We start from the raw sequence: 20,992 nt of genomic DNA on the forward strand, positions 1-20,992 counted from the left end.
AGGAATATTGAACTGGACCCAAAAACGCAGATATTCTGTGCAACAGTCAGTTTATTATAACCAGTGCATGTGCCGCAGTGCACAATACCAATACTGACTGCAAAACAGCTGTTTGGCTCATCATAACGTGGGAGCAAGCACAGAGACAAATACTCTTGTAACTACCCTTTAGGGTGTGGGAAAACCTTCATCACTGCCTATATCAAGAACATTAAAACCATGTTTTTTCTTTTTGTACAGATGCGCTGCATTCACATTTACGCTTGGTCTCATATTAGTTACAGGCTCAATATTAATTCCAACAGCAAATAATCAAACTTTGATGGTGGTGGTGGGGGGGGGGGGGGAGAGAAACAAACTACAGTTCATTATTAGAGGATCGAATCAAAACAAGACAGAAACAAAATAGATTTATATTGTGCCTCTTGACCTGAGTACATCCCGAAGCCAATGAAGTGCTGTTAAAGTTAACAGAACGGCAGACGCTGGAAATCTGAAACAAACAGAAACAGAAATTGTTGGAGGAAGTTAACTTTGAGGGTTAGACTGTTTCTCTCCACACGTGCTGCCAGACCTGCTGAGTTTCTCCAGTGATTTCTTTGTTTATTTAAGGAAGTTAGACAGGATGGATGAAGAACAGTTCCCATTAGAGTCTTAGAGTCATAGAGATGTACAGCATGGAAACAGACCCTTCGGTCCAACCTGTCCATGCGACCAGATTTCTGAACCCAATCTAGTCCCACCTGCCAGCATCCGGCCCATATCCCTCCAAACTCTTTCAATTCATATACCCATCCAAATGCCTCTTAAATGTTGCAATTGGACCAGCCTCCACCACATCCTCTGGCAGCTCATTCCATACATGTACCACCCTCTGCGTGAAAAAGTTGCCCCTGAGGTCTCTTTTATATCTTTCCCCTCTCACCCTAAACCTATGCCCTCTAGTTCTGGACTCCCCCACCCCAGGGAAAAGACTATGCCTATTTATCCTATCCATGCCCCTCATAATTTTGTTAACCTCTATAAGGCCACCCCTCAGCTGAAAATGTGTTGCTGGTTAAAGCACAGCAGGTTAGGCAGCATCCAAGAAATAGGAAATTCGGCGTTTCGGGCATAAGCCCTTCATCAGGAATGATGAAGGGCTTATGCCCGAAACGTCGAATTTCCTATTCCTTGGATGCTGCCTAACCTGCTGTGCTTTAACCAGCAACACATTTTCAGCTGTGATCTCCAGCATCTGCAGACCTCATTTTTTACCCGAAGGTCACCCCTCAGCCTCCGACGCTCCAGGGAAAACAACTCAGCCTGTTCAGCTTCTCCCTGTAGCTCAGATCCTCCAACCCTGGCAACATCCTCGTAAATCTTTTCTGAACCCTTTCAAGTTTCACAACATCTTTCCGATAGGAAGGAGACCAGAACTGCACGCAATATTCCAACAGTGGCCTAACCAATGTCCTGTACACTGCAACATGACCTCCCAACTCCTGTACTCAATACTCTGACCAATAAAGGAAAGCATACCAAACACCTTCTTCACTATCCTATCTTTCTGTGACTCCACTTTCAAGGAGCTATGAATCTGCACTCCAAGGTCTCTTTGTTCAGCAACACTCCCGAGGACCTTACCATTAAGTGTATAAGTCCTGCTAAGCTCCAGGAGACACAGGTCAAAAGGTTTTCTGCCGGACATGTCATGATTGCTGCTCTCTAGAAGGACAGGGCCAGCAGGGTCATGGGACCTAAAAGCTCCTAAAACCATTTATCATCCGACTTGGAAATATATCAGTATTCCTTCATTCCTTCAGTATCACTGGGTCCAAATCCAGAACAGGAGTTGTGGGCGGCACGGTGGCACAGTGGTTAGCACTGCTGCCTCACAGCGCCTGAGACCTGGGTTCAATTCCCGACTCAGGCGACTGTCTGTGTGGAGTTTGCACGTTCTCCCCGTGTCTGCGTGGGTTTCCTCCGGGTGCTCCGGTTTCCTCCCACAGTCCAAAGATGTGCAGGTCAGGTGAATTGGCCATGCTAAATTGCCCGTAGTGTTAGGTAAGGGGTAAATGTAGGGGTATGGGTGGGTTGCGCTTCGGCGGGTCGGTGTGGACTTGTTGGGCCGAAGGGCCTGTTTCCACACTGTAAGTAATCTAATCTAATCTAATCTAATCTCCCTCCTAATGGTATTGAGGGTCTACCTACAGCACATGGACTGCAGCTGTTCAAGAAGGTAGCTCACCCCCATCTTCTCAAGGGGCAACTAGGGATGGGGAATAAATGCTGACCCAGTCAGAAATGTCCACATCCAATAAATTAATGGAAAAAAATCACTGGAGTTGTTGAGATAATTCCTTTTTAATGCAGCAAATGGTAATGACCCAGAATTTGCTGTGGATGACGGGTGTAACTGAATAACTGAGAAGTTAGTAAACTCATTTCTACTGGAATCCGGAGGCAGGGGGAGACACAGACCAAGAGAGAGAGTGAACGAGAGAGCGAGCGAGCGAGAGAGAGAGAGAAGGCGGGAGGGGGGGAATGAAGATTAAATGGCCTAAATGTTGGCCTCATGTTTTGAAAGTAACACAATGGCTTTAAGTATAGTTTACTTTTTTTATTTCATTATCTCAAGAGATATACTTTACCTGGGTTTACAAAAGGCACTCAATAAAGTGCCTCACAAAAGGTTGATACACAAGATAAGGGCACACAGATTTGGGAGAGAGATAATTTCATGGATAACGGAATACTTCATGGTCAGAAAGGGGGATTAGGATAAATGGGGCATTTTAAAGTTGTAGGCCGTAACTAGTGCAGTATCAGTCCTAGGGCCACAGCTGAAACAGAGACAGACGGGCAGAGAGAGAGGGGCAAGGGGGAGAGAGAGGGAGAGAGAGAGAGAGACACACACACACACACACAGAGGGAGAGAAATGGAGAGCGCGCGACAGAGACACAGTTATTTACTTTGTATTGAAATAGAAAAGCAAAACACTTTTTCAAAGTATATATAAATGTCGAAGTTCAGTGAGATATGGATGCACTCATAAAAGGAACATTGAGCCTGCATGCCTCAGTGCTGATGTCACTCCTCGCTATGGGATCATAGCTAGGTAAGCATTTCCAGTCCATCACTAATTACCCTTGAAAGGTTGGTTGCCACCTGGTTTCTTGAACTGCTGCAGTCTTTGGGGTGTAGGGATACCTGCAGTGCTGTTATGGAGGAGGGTCCTCCAATTTGACCCAGTGACAGTGAAGGGACAGTGATACATTTCCAAGTCAGGACGGTGAGGTGTTAAGGGCTGCAGGTTTGGGAAATGATGTCAAATGACCTTGGTGAATGCCTGCAGTGCATCTTATAGATGGTACACATTGCTGCGACTGGTGAAGGGAGTGAATGTTTAATTGTTGGGATGGAGTGCCATTCACTTGACTGCTCTCTCCCAGATAGTGTCAGGCCTCAGGAGTGATGCTGGAGCTGTACTCACCCAAACAACTGGGATCATTCCATCGTAAAAATCAAAAGCAAAATACTAAGGATGCTGGAAATCTGAAATAAAAGCAAAGTGCTGGAGAAACTCAGGAAGTCTGGCAGCATGGGGTGGGGTGGGGGGGCACAAACCAATTGTCTCCTTTCCATGCTTTTCTTTACATCCAACCTTCCCTTCTCCACCTTTTCCAACCACTTGGTCTTGGATTGTGAGTAGGCTTCTCCTCCTTCCCATCCACAGTCTTCAGCATAAAGAAACAATCCCTTTCCGTTCTGAAAAAGGTTACATCAAGCTCAAAGCATCAATTCTGTTTCTCTCCCCACAGACACTGAGATACGCCCGCATTTTCTGTTACTTCATCACACTCCTGACACGTGCCTTGGAGAGAGAGGCACTGAGCAGACAGCAGGTAGGTTACTCGCTGGAGAATCCCTAGTACCCATAGGATTTATATAGTAAGGAGAAAGTGAGGACTGCAGATGCTGGAGATCAGAGCTGAAAATGTGTTGCTGGAAAAGCACAACAGGTCAGGCAGCATCCAAGGAACAGGAGATTCGACGTTTTGGGCATAAGCCCTTCTTCAGGAATTCCTGAAGAAGGGCTTATGCCCGAAATGTCAAATCTCCTGTTGCTTGGATGCTGCGTGACCTTCTGCGCTTTTCCACCAACACATTTTCAGATTCATATAGTAAGGCCAGGTCAGTTTCTGGTCAATGATAACCCTACAAAATAATGGGGGATTTGCTGGTGAAAATGTGTTGGAGATGGTCATTGCCTGGCATTTTTGTGGCATAGGTATTATTTGCCGTTTACCAGCCCAAACCAGACGTCAACCAGGTTTGACTGTATATGGCCAGTGACTACTTCAGTAATGGAGGAGGCACGAATGGTGCTAAATGTTGTGCAATTATCACTGAACATCCACACTTGATTTATTATTGTCACACGTACCTGAGTACAGTGAAATATGTTGACTTCTATGCAGTACAGGCAGATTACAACATATAAAGATCATGGGGTGATAGAACAGAGCGAGGAACACAAAGTTACAGTTGCAGAGAAGGCACACAAAATGCTGGATCAACATGAGATCTGAAATTTGAGCAGTCCATTCAAAAATTTAACAACAGCGGGGAGGAAGCTGTTCTTGAACCTGTTGGTACATGTGCGTAGGTACTGTATCTTCTGCCTGACAGAAGAGATTATAACTGGAGTGGGAAGGGTCTTTGATGACGTTGGCAGCCTTTCCGAAGCAATGAGAAGTATAGATGGAGTCAATGGATGAGAGGTCAGCTTCCGTAATGTTCATAACTCTCTGTAGTTTCTTACGGTCTTGGAGAGTTGCCATACCAAGCCATGAAGCATCCAGATAAAATGCTTTCTATGGTGCATGTGTAAAGGTTGGGGAGGGTCCTTATCAGCATGCTGAATTTCCTCAGCCTTGTAGGAAAAAATGTTGTTGTGCCTTTATGACTATTGTATAAACATGGGAGGTCCAGGTCAGATTCTTGGTCATCGCCACTCCTAGGAACTCGATGCTCTTGACCATCTCCAGCTCAGTTCCATTGATGTAGATAGTGACATGCCCTCTTCCTTGCTTCCTGAAGTTGACCAGCTCCTTAGTTTTGCTGATGTTGGGGAAGAGAATGCTATCTCTGCACCATGTCTTGAACTATTCTCTTTGCTGTATTCTATCTTGCCATTGTTTGATAAGTAAACTTGTAGATGGCGCTCGTATGAAAATTGGCTGCACAGCCATGAGTGTACAGAGAGTACAGCAGGAGGCTAGTGGATTGGTGTGGAGGTGCTGTTGCCCACCTTCACTGATTGTGGTCTGTGGGTCACAAGAAGATAAAGTAATTGACGAAGCTGATGAAGATGGTTGGGTCCAGGACACGGTACTGAAGGGTCCTTGGGGCACAGTGATATTGCCCCTACCTCTGGTCCAGGAGACACAGGTTAAAGTGCCACCTGCTCCAGAGGTGTGTAATCACATCTTGGAACAGGCTAATTCTAAATGTAACCTGAGGAACTTTTGCAGAGATGTCCTAAGTCTGGGATGATTGTCCTCCAATACCCATGAGCATTTCCTTTTGTGTTCCTCCATCAGGGGTGTTTTCCTCCAGGTTTGCAAGGTCTATAAGACCATAAGAAATAGAGTGGAAGTAAGGCCATTCGGCCCATCGAGTTCAGTCTGCCAATCATGGCTGATGGGCATTTCAACGTTACTTACCCACACTCTCCCCGTAGCTCATAATTCCTTGCGAGTTTAAGAATTTATCAATCTCTGCCTTGAAGACATTTAACGTCTCTGCCTCCACTGCGTTCCGTGGCAATGAATTCCGAAGGCCCATTACTCTCTAGCTAACAAAATGTCTTGACTCCCCTCTAATTCTAAGACTGTGCCCATGGGTCCTAGTAGCTTGAAGGAAACAATTTCCCAGCATCTACCCTTTCTAAGCCATGCATTATCTTATAAGTTTCTATTAGATCTTCCCTCAACCTACTAAACTCTAATGAATACAATCCCAGGATCCTCAGCTGTTCATCATATGTTAGGCCTACTATTCCAGGGGTCATAAGTGCGAATCTCCGCTGGACATGCTCCAGTGCCAGTATGTCCTTCCTGAGGTGTGGGGGCCAAAACTGGACACAGTGTTCTAAATGGGGCCTAACCAGAGCTTTATATAGTCTCAGTAGCACATCACTGCTTTATACCATCTACTTGATGCCATACATATAACTGCTGCTTTAACATTAAGGGAAATCATTCACATCTCATTTAAATTCAGCTTTTTTTGTCAAACCAAGGATGTAATAAGGTTGTGAGGCAAGTGGCCCTGACAGAAGCCAGCGTGTGAGTGAGCTGGTCATTTGTTTGCAAATACTGCTTGAAAGCACTGCCACTGACCCCTTCCATCATGTTACTGATGCTTGAATGTATGTAGACTGTTGATGCAGTAAACTATTAGGATCTGTCCTGCTTTTTAAACGCAGGACAACTTTTCACATTGTCACATAGGTGCCAGTGTTGAAGCTGTACTGAACAGCTTTGATAGGGGCACGGCTGGTTCTGGAATACAATTAGCGCTATTACTGGAATATTGTCAGGTCCCACAACCTGTGCAGTATTAGAAATACGAACAGAATAAGGCATATTGGGTTGTTATTCAAGTCAACAAGGTTGCAGAAGTTCAATGGTTCAATGGAGAGTGTAGGACAACATGCCAGGAGCATCACCAGGCACATCTGAAAATGAGGGGGGGCAACCTGATGAAGCTACAACACAGGATTGCTCACAATCCAAACAGCATACACAGCAAATGATACTAATAACTAAGCAGTTACATAACCAATGGATCAGATCCAAGCCCTGCACTCCTTCAACATCCAGACGTGAAAGTTAATTGACAACTAAACTCCTCACTGGGGCAGGAGACGGCTCCACAAATATTCCTGCCTTCAATGATGGAAGAGCCCGGCGCCATCAGCGCAAACGATAAAGCTGAAGCATTTGCAACAATCTTCAGCCAGAAGTGCTGAGTGGATGATCCATCTCGCATCCTCCAGAAGTGTCCAGCATCACAGATACCAGTCTTCTATCAATTCAATTCACTCTACATGTTAACAATAAACAACTGGCAGTACTGGACACTGCAAAGGCTACGGGCCCTGACAATATTCCAGCAACAGTACTGAAGACCCAAGCTTCAGAACTTGCCGCAAACCCCCTAGCCAAGCTGTTTCAATACAACTACACCACTGACATCTACCCAAAACATTGCACTTTGTCCAGTACACAAAAAGCAGGACAAATCCAACCAGCTAATTACCATCAGTAATCTACTCTGCAAAGTAACGGAAGATATCACAAACAGTGCTATTAATCAGTACCTGCTCAGCAATAACCTGCTCAGTGATGCCCAGTTTGGGTTCCACCAGGGCCACTCAGCTCCTGACCTCATTACAACTTGGTTCAAACATATACAGAAGAGCTGAATTCCAAAAGGGCGGGGAGAGTGACAGCCCTTGACATCAAGGCCACATTCAACTGAATAGGACATCAAGGAGTCTTAGCAAAGCTGGAATCAGTGGGATTCTCCACTGGTTGGAGTCAAACCTGGCACAATGGAAGATATCTGTGGTTGTTAGAGGTCAGTTACCTCAGTCCCAGGACATCTCTGCAGGAGTTCCTCAGGGTAGTGTTCTAAGCCCAGCCATCTTCAGCTGCTTCATTAATGACCTCCTCTCCATCAAAAGGGCAGAAGTGAGGATGTTCACCAGTGATTGCACAATGTTCAGCACCATTTGCAACTCCACAGATACTGAAGCTGTCCATGTTGAAATGCAGCAAAAGCTATATTCGGTCTTGCATTGAAATGTGGCTAGTAACATTTGTATCATTAAATGCCAGTATGGACTATCTCCAAGAGAGAATCTAGCCATCATCACTTGACACTTAGTATTGTTGCCATCACTGAATTACCTATTCTCAACATCCCTGGGCTTAATACTACCCAGTAACTGAGCTGGACTAGCCATACAACTGCACTGCAGTGGCTACAAAAGCAGGTCAGCAGCTGAGAATATTGGAGTGAGTTCTCTCCTGGGTTCCCAAAGCATATTCACCATCTACAAGGCACCAGTTAGCAATGTGATAGAATATTCCCCAAGTGCAGCTCCAACGCTCAAGAAGCTTGACGCAATCCAAGACAAAACAGCTATTTGACTGGCACTGCATACACAAACATCCACTCCCTCCACCACTGACACTCAGTAGCAGCAGTGTGTACTATTTACAAAATGTACTGCAAACATTTACCAAAGATCTTCAGACAGCACCTTCCAAACCCATGACCACTTCTGTTTCAAAGTGCATGTGCAGCAGATAGACAGGAACACCACCCGCTCTAAGTTCCCCTCCAAGCCACTCACCATCCTGAGTTGGAAATAAATCTCTGTTCCTTTACTGTCTCTGGGTCAAAATTCTGGAATTCTTTGTCTAAGGGCATTGTGGTCTGCTTCCAACACATGGACTGCAGCAGTTGAAACAGGCAGCTCAAAGGCAATAGGGACAGGCAATAAATGCTGACCCAGCCACAGATGCAGTCATTCCATGAATGAATACATTTCTTAAAAAGTTGTGGTCTGACCATAAATGTATACACTTCCAGAATATACTCTTCTTGTATTCTATGCCATGGGTGATAAAGGTAAGAATCAACCTGTCTTCTTAACCATTTTTTCTGCTGCCTTCTAGAATCTGTGGACATGCCCGTCAAGGTTGTTCTATACTTTCCAGGGTCCAATTATTCATAATAGAATCCCTTTCCCTGTTAGCCATCCTCAAATGCAAGACCTCACACATTTCCAGGTTGAATTCCATTTGTGAATTCCCTATTCCTGAGATGCTGCCTAACCTGCTGTGCTTTAACCAGCAACACATTTTCAGCTGCGCTGCCCAGCCGACCAGTCCACTGGTATCCTTCTGCAGTTCACAGCTATACACCTCACTATCCACCACTCCACCAGTTTTTGCATTATCCACAAACATTTTGATCAATCCTGCTCCATTTAAGTCTGATCCACAAACAGCAAGGGTTCCAGCTCTGAGTGCTGCAAAACCCTGGAAACAGACTTCCAATCACAGGAACATTCCTCTACCATCACCCCCTGCTTCCTGCCTCTCAGCCAATTTTGGATCCAAGTACTTGAACAATTTGGACTTACACAGACAAACCAATTCACTGCCCCAAATTTGACGTCTTCCCTGAAAAAAGTGCAAGTTTTATTTTAGCTAAATTTTGCAGATTCGCAGATGTGCACCACTAATACCAATGTAAGATTGATTATTCATGGCAAAACATTAAATCCTCAGCCAAAGACAGAAAGTCCTGTAGCTTGTAATGGAAGCAAAGATTAAAATAAAGAATTTCTCCAGATATTCTCACTGAAGTAATGCAGACAATGGTGTAAGAGCTTCACTCTCCTCACTGCACACTCCATTGACCAGGCAAGATATACCAGGAACGTCCTGTTGTTGGAAAATATTGCCAACTGTTTTTAAAGTAGTTCATGCAGCCTCAGCTCAAGAAACATGTAGTGAGCTGCCGACAAAATCTCATCACTCCACCCTGGAAACGCTTGGGGATATTTTTACTCTGGTACTCCCTGAAATTTTACTTTGATGAGGTACCTGACAGCTCTGACAGCTAGACATATGAATACAGTTCTTGTCCTGGTGTCAGATTCTCATGTGCAGGCATGACTACTAGAGGGTTTGACTATCACAATTCTTAATTTCAAATAAACTGTTCTGAGTTTATTAATAACTTCAGATTCTTCTATTTTTACCCAACATTGTAATTTCTGCAGCTACATTTTGTTTTGCAAATCACTGCAATTCATTTAAAGTGAGCACAGTGAAGCCTGGCTAAAGTGTGTTCACTCACACAAATTATTTCATTAATCGTGAATATAAGTGGATGTAACACTGTGAATAACCCAGTCATAATGAAGTTGACTCTTCGATTTTAGGGGAAACATGAGCTTTTTTTAAAAGTGTTGAGCCCTTAAGGAGCTTTCAAACACAACTCAAATATCAGCGTAAGCAGTTGCTTCCAGTAATAAAGGCTACTACAGCCAGAGAGAGATTATATTAGCAATGAGAATTCTCCAGCTCGCCTATCTTTTACACAACAAATATTAAAACCTTGTTTTTTCCTTAGGGGTGTGGGTGGAAGGGCGAGGGGATATTAGGGTCTTTGGCCAAACTAAAATTTAAATAGCTTCCATTTCAGCTGGCACACTCACCTCACTGCAGTGCTGTGTTTGTGTATTGGTTACTTTGCATTTAGCAGCAAGGACAGATTTTCTCCCTTTCCCTAATTTAACACTCATTTCCTTTCTCCGCTATTAATAACCCCTTCGTATTTTGCACTCGGCCCTCCCCACCACTTGGCCTCTTGCTCCTCCTCCACTTCTTGTCAAAAGTCAGAAATCACCACATTACAGTCCTGGTGTCATGTGACTTATTTGAAATCATAAGTTTTCAGAGCGTAGCTCCTTCAGCACTTGTGATTTCAAATAAACCTGTTGGACTATAACCTGGTGTCGTGTGATTTCTGACCTTGTCGATTCCAATCCAACACCACCGCCTCCACATCATGTCTGTCAGGAATACAAAGGACCTTACACCATTCTGATCTGAAGAAGCATTAGTGGACTCAAAATGTTAACTCTTACACAGATACTGCCAGACCTGCCGAATTTCTCCAGCAATTTCTGTGTTTGCATCGATTTCCAGCATTTATACTATTGAGCTTTTGTAAGGAGACTTCAGTATCACTAACAAGGTGGTGGTCCAAAAATACTTCAAACCTCACATCCCCATTTCCTGTCAGGTAATACAAATCATTCTCAGACCCATTCAACTTGAATGAAGCTCACAAACTGCCCAGCGATACTTTTCAGATTACATCCTCCCAATCAGACTCTAAATCAGTGTCAGGAGTTATAACAATCTTGGATTACATGATTAACTGAACTGCTATCTTTTATAAAAACTCAGTCATTTATGCTGAGTCATCCAGACCCTGTTGTGATAAAATTCCTAATCATGAAATTTGTTGTGACAAGGCACATGATAAAAATATCTTGTACATACGTGCAAAATACAACTCCATTTATTGATCATTTATAATTCACATACACTGGTGTTTGTTCCCCATCTGATTCTCAAAGGACATCATTTAAAAATATACACTAATACACCTTAAGCTTCTTTCTGTGGAGGGCATTTTTTCCACTGTCAATAATTTAGTAGAAATTTACATTTTTTTATATAGCAGATAATAAAATCTAAAACCTTTCTTCACAGGATTTGAAATATTTATAAGCAAATTTGTACAGTACTGTCTGCTCTAATGCAAGGTAGAGTTGGTGTTACCTTTTTAAGTCTAAATAGACTGTATTTTAAAACTACCAAACATCAAAAAATCAAATCAATTCAACAATAGCTGTCAACATCTTCCAGGCTTTTCCAACAGTTCTTAATAGCCCTTCAAAAAGACAGCTTACCTGTCTGAAAACAGATGGATGTTGTTTTAAAAATAAAATGAGCCAGAAACACTCACTAGATAGACCCACAATGGGAGTTTCTGAGAGAGAATGTTTCAGTTTTCTGCCAAAATTGAGGAGTTTGGTTGAGAACTGTAATATATAGCCTGTACTAAAACAATTTACCACCACCCACAATGGCACAACAATACAATTCATGACAATTCCAATTAAAGAGGACAGCTGACTGTAAGTCCCCAATGGGGCAAAACAATAACAAAAAAGAATCAGGGACCTAGATGAGGTCAGAATTGGGGGCAGGTAGCTCAGAGAGCTGTAGACTCAGAGGGAGGTTTCACAGCAGATTTAAATAGAAGGATGGGGATTTTTACAATTGGACGAGTCAATGCAGTTCAGTCAGCATAGGAATGACAGGTAAACAGGACTTGATACAAGATTACTTCATTAAGGGGCAGCACTGGCCTAGCAGTATTGTTGCTAGATAATAATTGAGAGATCCAGTAATGATCTAGGGTGCAGATGGTGGAACACAAATCCAAGTTCAGGTTGTACGTTTGCTCACTGAGCTGGAAGGTTTGTTTTCAGACGTTTCGACATCATGCTAGGTAATGTCAGTTGTGAGCCTCCGGTGAAGCGCTGGTGTTATGTCCCACCTTCTATTTGTGTCTTGATCTCTTAAGGTGAGTGATATCATTTTCAGTTCTTTTTCTCAGAGGCTGGTAAATGGGGTCCAAATCAATGTGTTTATTCATGTAGTTCTGGTTTGGATGTCAGGCCTCTAGGAATTGCCATGCGTGTCAGTGTTTAGCCTGTCCCAGGATAGGTGTCCCATCCTGTCCCAGTCGAAATGATGTCTTTCTTTATCTGTATTGAAGGATACTAGTGAGAGTATGTCATGTCTTTTGGTGGCTAATTGGTGTTCATGTACCCTGGTGGCTAGTTTTCTGTCAATCTGCCTGATGTAGTGTTTGTTACAGTCCTTGCATGACATTTTGTAAATTACATTCGTTTTACTGGTTGTTGGTATAGGGTTAAACTGAGAAAAAGAATCGGAAATGCTTTCACCCATTTTAAGAGACCAAGACACATAAATAGAAAGCAGGTCAGAACACCAGCACTTCACCAGAGCCTCACTGGTGATGTTACCTAGCATGGTGACAAAGTGTCTGAGAACTAATCCACCAGCTCAGCGAGCAACCTAAGCTACAAACTTTCTTAAAAATCGCAAACAAATCCAAATCTAACGATAACTGTGAAAGTGCTGGGGAGTATTGTAAAAACCCATCTGGTTCACTAATGTCCTTCAGGGAAGGAAATCTGCCATCCTTACCTGATCTGGCCTACATGTGACTCCAGGGATGGACAATAAATGCAGGTCTGGCCAGTGATGCCCACATCCTATGAATGAATTAGAAAAAGGTATAAGCTGCCAAGTTAGGAAACACAGGAGTAGGAATAGGCCATTCAGCCCCCTGCGCTGGCTCAGCCCTTTCAGGTGGTGGCTGATCATCTACCTCAATGAGATATTTCCACACTGTCCCTTAATATTGTTTGCATCTGGAAATCTAATGATCTCTATCCTGAGCTCAGATAATGAGTGAGTTTTCAGACGTGTTTGGGGTAGAGATCTCCAAAGATTCATCACCCACCATGTTCTTCTACATCTCAGTCATAAATGGCTTGCTTTTATTTACATCCTGTGCTGGTTCTACACTTCCCACTTGTACTCTCTCGCTCTCTTTTAGAACTTTAAGAGGATCAGTGAAGACTAAGTTCACAGAGGATGAAGGTCAGGTGAAGCAAATACTCTACCATCACTGAAATTCACTATTTTATGCCACTGTCTAAATGGAGAAGTTGATTGATTGATTTATTGTCACATGTACCAAAGTATAGTGACAAGTATACATGGCTCCACTGTCAAGCAGATTGGAGCAATGTTAAAGGTCCATCATGGACAATATGCTACTTCAGGGAAGAACAAATAGTTTAGAGACTGTCCCGCCTTCATCGATATGTCTTTGAAACAATCTATTCCCAAGAATGCTGTTAATTACATTCATGCCAGTTAATGCATTAATAAAATTAAGGGACATTACATTCTGTGCAACTACCAGCACCCTTCAAAGAGGCATATGAAGGATCAGCAGGCAAAATTCCATCTATAAGTGAATGAATGAATGCATGAATGGAAAAAAAAGCTTTTCTTTTACATCTTCAGTGGCTCGGTGGTTAGCACGGCTGCCTCACAGCACCAGGGACCTGGGTTCAATTCCACCCTGAGGCAACTGTCAGTGTGGAGTTTGCATATTCTCGCTGTGCCTGTGTGAGGTTCCTCCGGGTGCTCCAGTTTCCTCCCACAATCCAAAGATGTGCAAGCTGGGTGAATTGGCCATGCTAAATTACCCATAGTGCTCAGGGATGTACAGGTTAGCCATGGAAAATGTAGGGTTACAGGGAAAGGGTAGGTAGACAGGTCTGGGTGGGATGGTCCTCAGAGGGTCAGTGGACTGAATGGCCTGTTTCCACACTGTAGGGATACTGTGATATTCTGTGAATTAAAAAACACTGAATGACATATTCTTTTTTCCTCAGAATTTTATTTAAAGCATTATTCCAACCTTCTAGATGTGATGTGATAATTTCAAAGAAATTAGCTGGTAGCTGATTAAAAGCACCTTTCCAAAGTGGATGAGCACTTTTTCGAATATATGTAAAGACATCCTGCAGTTTATCATACCTTTTTTTGCATATATTAAGTGTGAAGGGTTTTTTTATTGAAAAACAAAAATTAGACAACTGTACAATGGTGTACAATGGAATCAAATGGTGATAGAATCTACAGAATAAAGCTTAATGAAATGCATAAATTCACAATTTTTATGATTCAAAGAAAATTACATAGGAAGCATTGAAATACATCATGTTACTATTAAGATTTTACTGAGATTCAATATTAAGAGTCAGGTCTGCCATTAGTTTGTTGCATAAACATGGACCCATCAAGTTAATAAGCACTGCAAAAACATTCATACTGCAATGTTGTTGAATATATTAATTCAAATCTAAATTTGCACTTCAATGTATCGCTAGCATGGAAGTTCACTACCAGATACAGGTAATTCTTCTATAACACAATGGCTGTGTTCTTGTACACTCCCGTATTACAGAAAAATCATGTTTTAGAAACAGCGCTAAGTATTGGTGATGTAACCGCATTACAGCCAACATGTTTTAAAAGTTCACATTTTAGCAACAGCATACCCAGTCAATCGCTTTACAGCGAATTCACGTTAACGAAATGCATGCTACAGCACAGTGACCCGTATGTGAATTATCTTGGGATTGGTTAACATCTCATCTATCAACAGGACTGGATCCTTTCCAATGGTGTCTATGTACCCAGACCCTCAGTTAAACAGGTGGGAGCCCTGGCTGATGACTGAAGCACAGGCTGTGCTCATACCCGCACTAATTTCCATGACTAGATCATGTGGTGCCTGCCCAGCTGTCTGCATTCGAGCACCGGAGACAATTGCTTCCCCTTAGACAGGATCTACTTAAACTCTGGGTTTGTCCCTCTCTGCAGGTAGCAAGTAAGAAAACTGATGAAACAAGTTGGCCCTCACAGAAACTCAACCCCTCTCCTTTATCACCACCTCCAAGTAAGTTTTGGGAAAGAAGGTCCGTGAATGACCTTGATGATGCATCATTAAGGTCCTTAAATGATGGATTAGCGATTGGTTAAGAATGTCAACTCACCACCTGCCTCCCCAGTGGTCGGGAAGGATGGTGAGTTTCCCAAGTGGGGGATGGCACCTCCAGTTATCCCCAGTTAATGGTTCCTAAAGGCAAGTGTCCTTGACACTGACTCCCACTGAAGGTCTCTTTGCATTTTCATCACGGAATCCAATCCAATCCAACCCAAGCACCCACCCACCCCCCGCCAAAAAAAAGTGTGCTTCAACCAGCAGAGTTGAAGACACTTGACTGGCCAATAGTTTCTGGGTGGGCCGGATGCCAATAATGAAGCCTGTGATTCACTGATGCACCTATACTCCACCCATCCAGCTCCAAATTCAGCAAGTTTCCATTTCAGTGGGGGTGGCATGTTTTCTGTGGTGACTAACATGTGCCTACACACTTCAACAAAACAAACTGGGAAATTCCACCCACCATGTCAAATAGAGAAACAATCTCTGCTTTGTAAACATTACAAAATGATACCACAAGTTCAATGTGATGGTTGGGAGGGGTTGGGGGTGGTGACCAGCAGACATGGCATGTTTACATGAATAGTACCACAGCAAGACAGGAGCTGTACAGAATGTACTGAACACTGACATGCACTGCATAAAGCCCAAGGTGATTTCCTCGTCCATGACAAGAAATTATTAAGGAAACCCTCAAAGTGCTGTTTTAAATACTCCTGAAGTACAGATTACTTAATCTATAGTGATGGCAAACACTTAAAGTTGAACAGTTCAGAGAAATCTTAAGGGTGAAGAATACTCTTAATTTCCATCATGAAAATCCAAAAATGAGTTAGCACCAAAATCTACTTTATCTTTAAATTTAAAATTAAATTTAATCCTGGTCTCCTGAGTACACCCAGTTTTAATTGCTCCACCACTGACAGCTGTGCATTTAACTGTTGAGACCTTAAGCCCAGAATCCCACCCCACAACTTCCTCCCTCCCTCCTTCCCTCACTCAGTTTCTTCATTTACAATGCAGCTTTAAACCACCCCTTTCACCAAACCTTTGGTGATCTGCCTGAATATCTCCTTATCTGGCTTGGTATTAAATTCTATTTGATCATCTTCCTTGGTAAAGCACCTTGGGTAGTTTTATCACATAATGGTGCTATGTAAACGCAAGGTGCTACTGATGGTGTTAAATTTCCTCTGAGTCAATATTAGGTGTGAGATTAAAAATCAAGTGCCTGAGAAATTTCAATTACCTACACTCCAAATACACAAACTCTCCAGTTCTCATGCAAAGTTTACAAAATCCTTTTGTTTTATGTAAAGTAAATCCCTGCTCATCAAAATCTCTTTTTTGACAAAAACAACCAGATATTTCAAGAAAGATTTCATTCAAACTATCTTACCGACGAAGTACTTCCCTTCATTACAGTCCCTTGGGTATTCTTTTGTTAAATTACCACGGCTAGATTTCAGGAATTTTCAATCAATTTCCATCACCAACTATTTAGGCCCCTGTGCTATTGTGGATATTTAAATGTCATAATTTATAAAGGTAGGAGAATAAACAACTGAACAGTCTTTAGTTTATATTTTGAGAAATATTAGCTTTAACAGATCATTTAAAGATGATGATTTGCATAACTACAGTCACATGAATTTGAATGGGGGTTGACACTGGTGCTAACATGAACTCATCCAGTATCATAACATACAGCAATATGAGCATTTTTTGAGAAGATTTGTAGCTCAGGTTGATGATAAATATGTAAGTTAGCTCGCTGAGCTGGAAGGTTTGTTTTCAGACGTTTCAACACCATACTGGGAATCGTCATCAGAGAGAGTCTCTGGTGAAGCGCTGGTGGTAAGTCCCGCCTCTCTATTTATCGGTCTTGGTTTCTTAAGGTGGGTGATGACATTTCCAGTTTTTCTTCAGCAAGCTAACTTACATACTTATACGTTCAATTGTTATCCCAGTTGGAACCAGCTTTAAGAGAGAATAGCCTTTGCTGAGCTACTGAATCAGTGAACTCAGACAGCTACAACACTGACATGGGTCACACCCGAAACATCAACACCTCCACCTCCTGATGCTGCCTGGCTTGCTGTGTTCTTCCAGCCTCATGCCTGTCTACTGCACTGGCACTACCCAACAAAGATTGTTCAGGTATATCCTGTACACAAAACTACCCGATCTGTCAGTCCACTCAATCGACAAAAACCCGTTAACCAGAGTATCAAATACCAGTTGCTCAGATATATTGCTAATTGACGTTCAGTTCGGGTTCTGCCAGAGCCACTCAGCTCCTGTCCTTACTACAGGCTTGGCCCAAAAGACCAGACAGAAGATCTGAACTCCAGAGGTGAGATCCAAGCCACTGTCCTTGAAATCTGATGGAGTGCGGAGGCAGTCAGAAAAATGAGGTCTGCAGATGCTGGAGATCAGAGAACAGAGCACTTTGCTGGATTCTCCTGCTCCTCAGATGCTGCCTGACCTGCTGTGCTTGTCCAGCAACACACACTCAAGTCAGAAAAATTGAGTCAATGGAAACCATGTGGAAAATAGTTGTGGTTATTGAAGCTAAGTATGTCAACTCCAGGACATCTCTGTAGGAGTTCCTCAAGGTAGTGGCCTTGGTCCAACCTTATGAGCTGCATCATAAAAATCTATACTGAGGAGTGCACAATGTTCAGCGCCATTTGCAACTCCTAACACATTAAAAAAACTCATAACACATTCATATGCAGCAAGACCTTGGTAATCTTCAAGTTTGGACTAACAAGTGGTAAATAACATCAATACCATAAATACCAGGCAATAACTATCTCAAGCAAGGGATAATCTAACCATTGCTCACTGAAACTCAATGACATTATCATTATCGAATCCGCACTCTCAACATCATGCGAGTTCCCACTGACCAGCCACAAATGCTGTGGTTCCAAGAGCAAGTCAAAGGTTAGGAATTCTGCAAATAACTCACCTCCTGATTTCTCAAAGGCTCTCCACTATCAACGAGGCAAAGGTCAAGAGTGTGACGGAATACTCCTCACTTGTCTGGATGGGTGCAGCTACAACACTCAAGAAGCTTGGTTAGTATCCTTTTTGACAGCTTCAACGTTGTCCCTCAACAGCAGCAGCAGTGTGGAACATCATAAAGGTGCAGGCTATACCTCAGCAAGGTTCCTCTGACAGCTCCTTCCAAACCATCATCTCTACCATCTGAAAGGACGAAGGCAGCAGGTATATGGGAACACCACCAGCTGGAAATTTCCATCTAAGTCACTCGCTACCCTCATGTGGAAATACATTACTGTTCCTTCAGTGTCACTTGGTCAAAATTCTGGAGAATCTTCATAACAACCTACACCCGAAATACTGCAGCGATTCAAGGCAGCTCACCACCACCTTCCCAATGGCAATGAAGGCTGAGCAATAATTGTTAGCCTAGCCAGCAACATAGACATACAAACAGTTGTGAATGAATTTTTAAAAATGTATTACCCCAAACTTGTCCTCTTCTACACTCCAAATTTTAATCATTTCCTCATTGCAGTTAGAAGCCTAGCTTTCAGTTGCCCTAACTTCTGGAATACCCTCCTTAAATCTCTCTTTTCTCCTTAAAACTCATCTTTGAACATTTGCCTAACATTGCCTTGTGCAGTTTACTGTTAAACTCTGTATGACAAAACAGCCTGCAATGCTTCATAGGAGTGCTATGATATTAAGGGAGCTGCATAAATACAAATTTTTCTTGTAAATCTACCCGGCTGGCTTGTGAACAATATTGAGCTTTATGGTTGGCTGGAATATTAAAATCGCACCTAGCAGCTGAAAAGCTGTCTAGACAAGACTGTCCTACAGGGAGCGGACTGACTGAGATAACAGGGAACACCAGATGCCAATGAGACTGAACTCTAAGCCACAGTAACCATCTTCAAGAGAGAGTAGGCTAGTTACAAGAGAGATGGGGAACATACAAACTCAATTGACTGTGCTTTCAAAGACTGAGATAAAAAATTACATGACTACAGACCCCACAATTACCAACATGTGAAGCCAGGCATGAGACCCTATAATAATTTATAAACTTTCTGGGGAACATAATGACATTTAAATAACACTAAATAACAGAATATCTGAACTCATTCACTCCTCTCCTACTGAAAGTGGAATAACTTGATGTTTTTTGCAATGCTACTTAGTTAGCAGCAAGGAAGTAGTAAAATATCTCCAGTATTCAAAGGGTCAGATAACAAACCAGAGATATTAGGCAAATAGATAGCAGAAAATATCAAACATAAATCCATACGGTATACAAATCTACTGTACCCTGGCTAATTATTTTTCAAGTCAATTTTTACTGTGGTACATCCATAAATAGTGAAACTGATGTATATTTAAAAGCTTTCTCAAGGGATGGCACAATTCTCTAGAACATGCATCTGTGAAACTTCTATGCACCCACTCTTAGCAATTTAAATGCACATTTCAGGCGTTAAAACGCTTACTCAATGAATTTAGCCTCACCTTTGTGCTCGTCACCGGCACTACAGATAATTAGTGCAATGCAGTGTATTCCTGCTACCTGTCGTATACCAACTGTCTTCTCTGTTGGTAATCACTGCATTGAAGAATCATCAGTCTCTACTTTTGAGAGCTTGCATAGTCATTTCTTTTTGTGAACAACATGCTAATAATACAGCACAGGCAGCCAGCACTAGGAAGATATTTTTTCCCTCGACAATCCAAGGTTTTGAAAATATTCCCCAAGATGACAATGCATTGCAACATCAACCCAGACCATGTCGTGAATCTTGTAAAATATGGAACTAGCCGTACAGGACTATGCAGCCGCTCAACGTGAAACACAGCCAAAAAGCAGAATCTAATCATCAGTTACACCGATCAGACAGCCGTGCACACACAGAAACAGGGCAGCAGCTCACTGCTCAGCAAAATGGCTGCTGCACTGATACCAAACAAATATTAAAGCCCATGGAATCAGAAAGCCATTCAGCCCATTGAGGCCACACCAGCTCCTCAGGGAGCAATCCAGTCCAGTCCTATTCCACAGCACTCCCTCCCACACAACAACGCCACAGCCTTGCAGGTTTTATTTTCAAGTCTCCAGCCAATTGCTCTTTGAAAGTGAAGACGTAAACAGAATTCAACCTGCATATATGGTCTCAGGTTATGATATCCTTGGAGGGAATGAAAACTAAGTCAGCCTAGCATACTGATCCTTGAAAACAGTTTCAGTACCTGACAAACAGTGCATTATACCCAAAATATCAGACTTCTCCACCTCCTGATGCTGCCTGGGTTACTGTGCTCTTCCAGCCTCCTGCTTGTTTACTTTGGATTCCAGTATCGGCAATTTTTTTTGTCTCCAACAGTAGAACTAACTTTTTGATGTAAATTACAAAGCAGCTCACACATTTAACAAAAATAAACAGCTTGAAATAAGTAGAAACACCTTTCTCCCACTGACAAGAAGATCAAGTTAAGACCTTCACCTGGGTTATGATTATTTACTGGGAGATTCTTTATCATTTTCACTAACAGCTCGAACAAAACACTTGGATCTTAGTTTGTACTTTGAGACTTAGCTGCTTCGAAGACATGTGGAGGTTTTGCTTCAAATGAATTTCACCCACTCCACCAATGTGCAAAAATCAGAGGCAAAGTTCAGTTGGAAGCAGTTTATGAGGTTCTGGTTATCTG

At 42.5% G+C, this 20,992-nt stretch overlaps 1 protein-coding gene across 1 annotated transcript in view; it reads right to left on the reverse strand.

Moving 5' to 3' along the window:
• ahdc1 (AT hook, DNA binding motif, containing 1) overlaps window positions 1-20,992 on the reverse strand; it is a 206,392-nt gene that overhangs the window by 143,346 nt on the left and 42,054 nt on the right. Inside the window, exon 3 of the mRNA XM_060847518.1 lies at window positions 12,889-12,956. Within this exon, the coding sequence (XP_060703501.1) occupies window positions 12,889-12,956 (68 nt within the window). The remainder of the gene's footprint in view (window positions 1-12,888; window positions 12,957-20,992) is intronic.

The sequence above is a fragment of the Hemiscyllium ocellatum genome, chromosome 30, assembly GCF_020745735.1.
Source record: "Hemiscyllium ocellatum isolate sHemOce1 chromosome 30, sHemOce1.pat.X.cur, whole genome shotgun sequence".
Classification (NCBI taxonomy): domain Eukaryota; kingdom Metazoa; phylum Chordata; class Chondrichthyes; order Orectolobiformes; family Hemiscylliidae; genus Hemiscyllium; species Hemiscyllium ocellatum.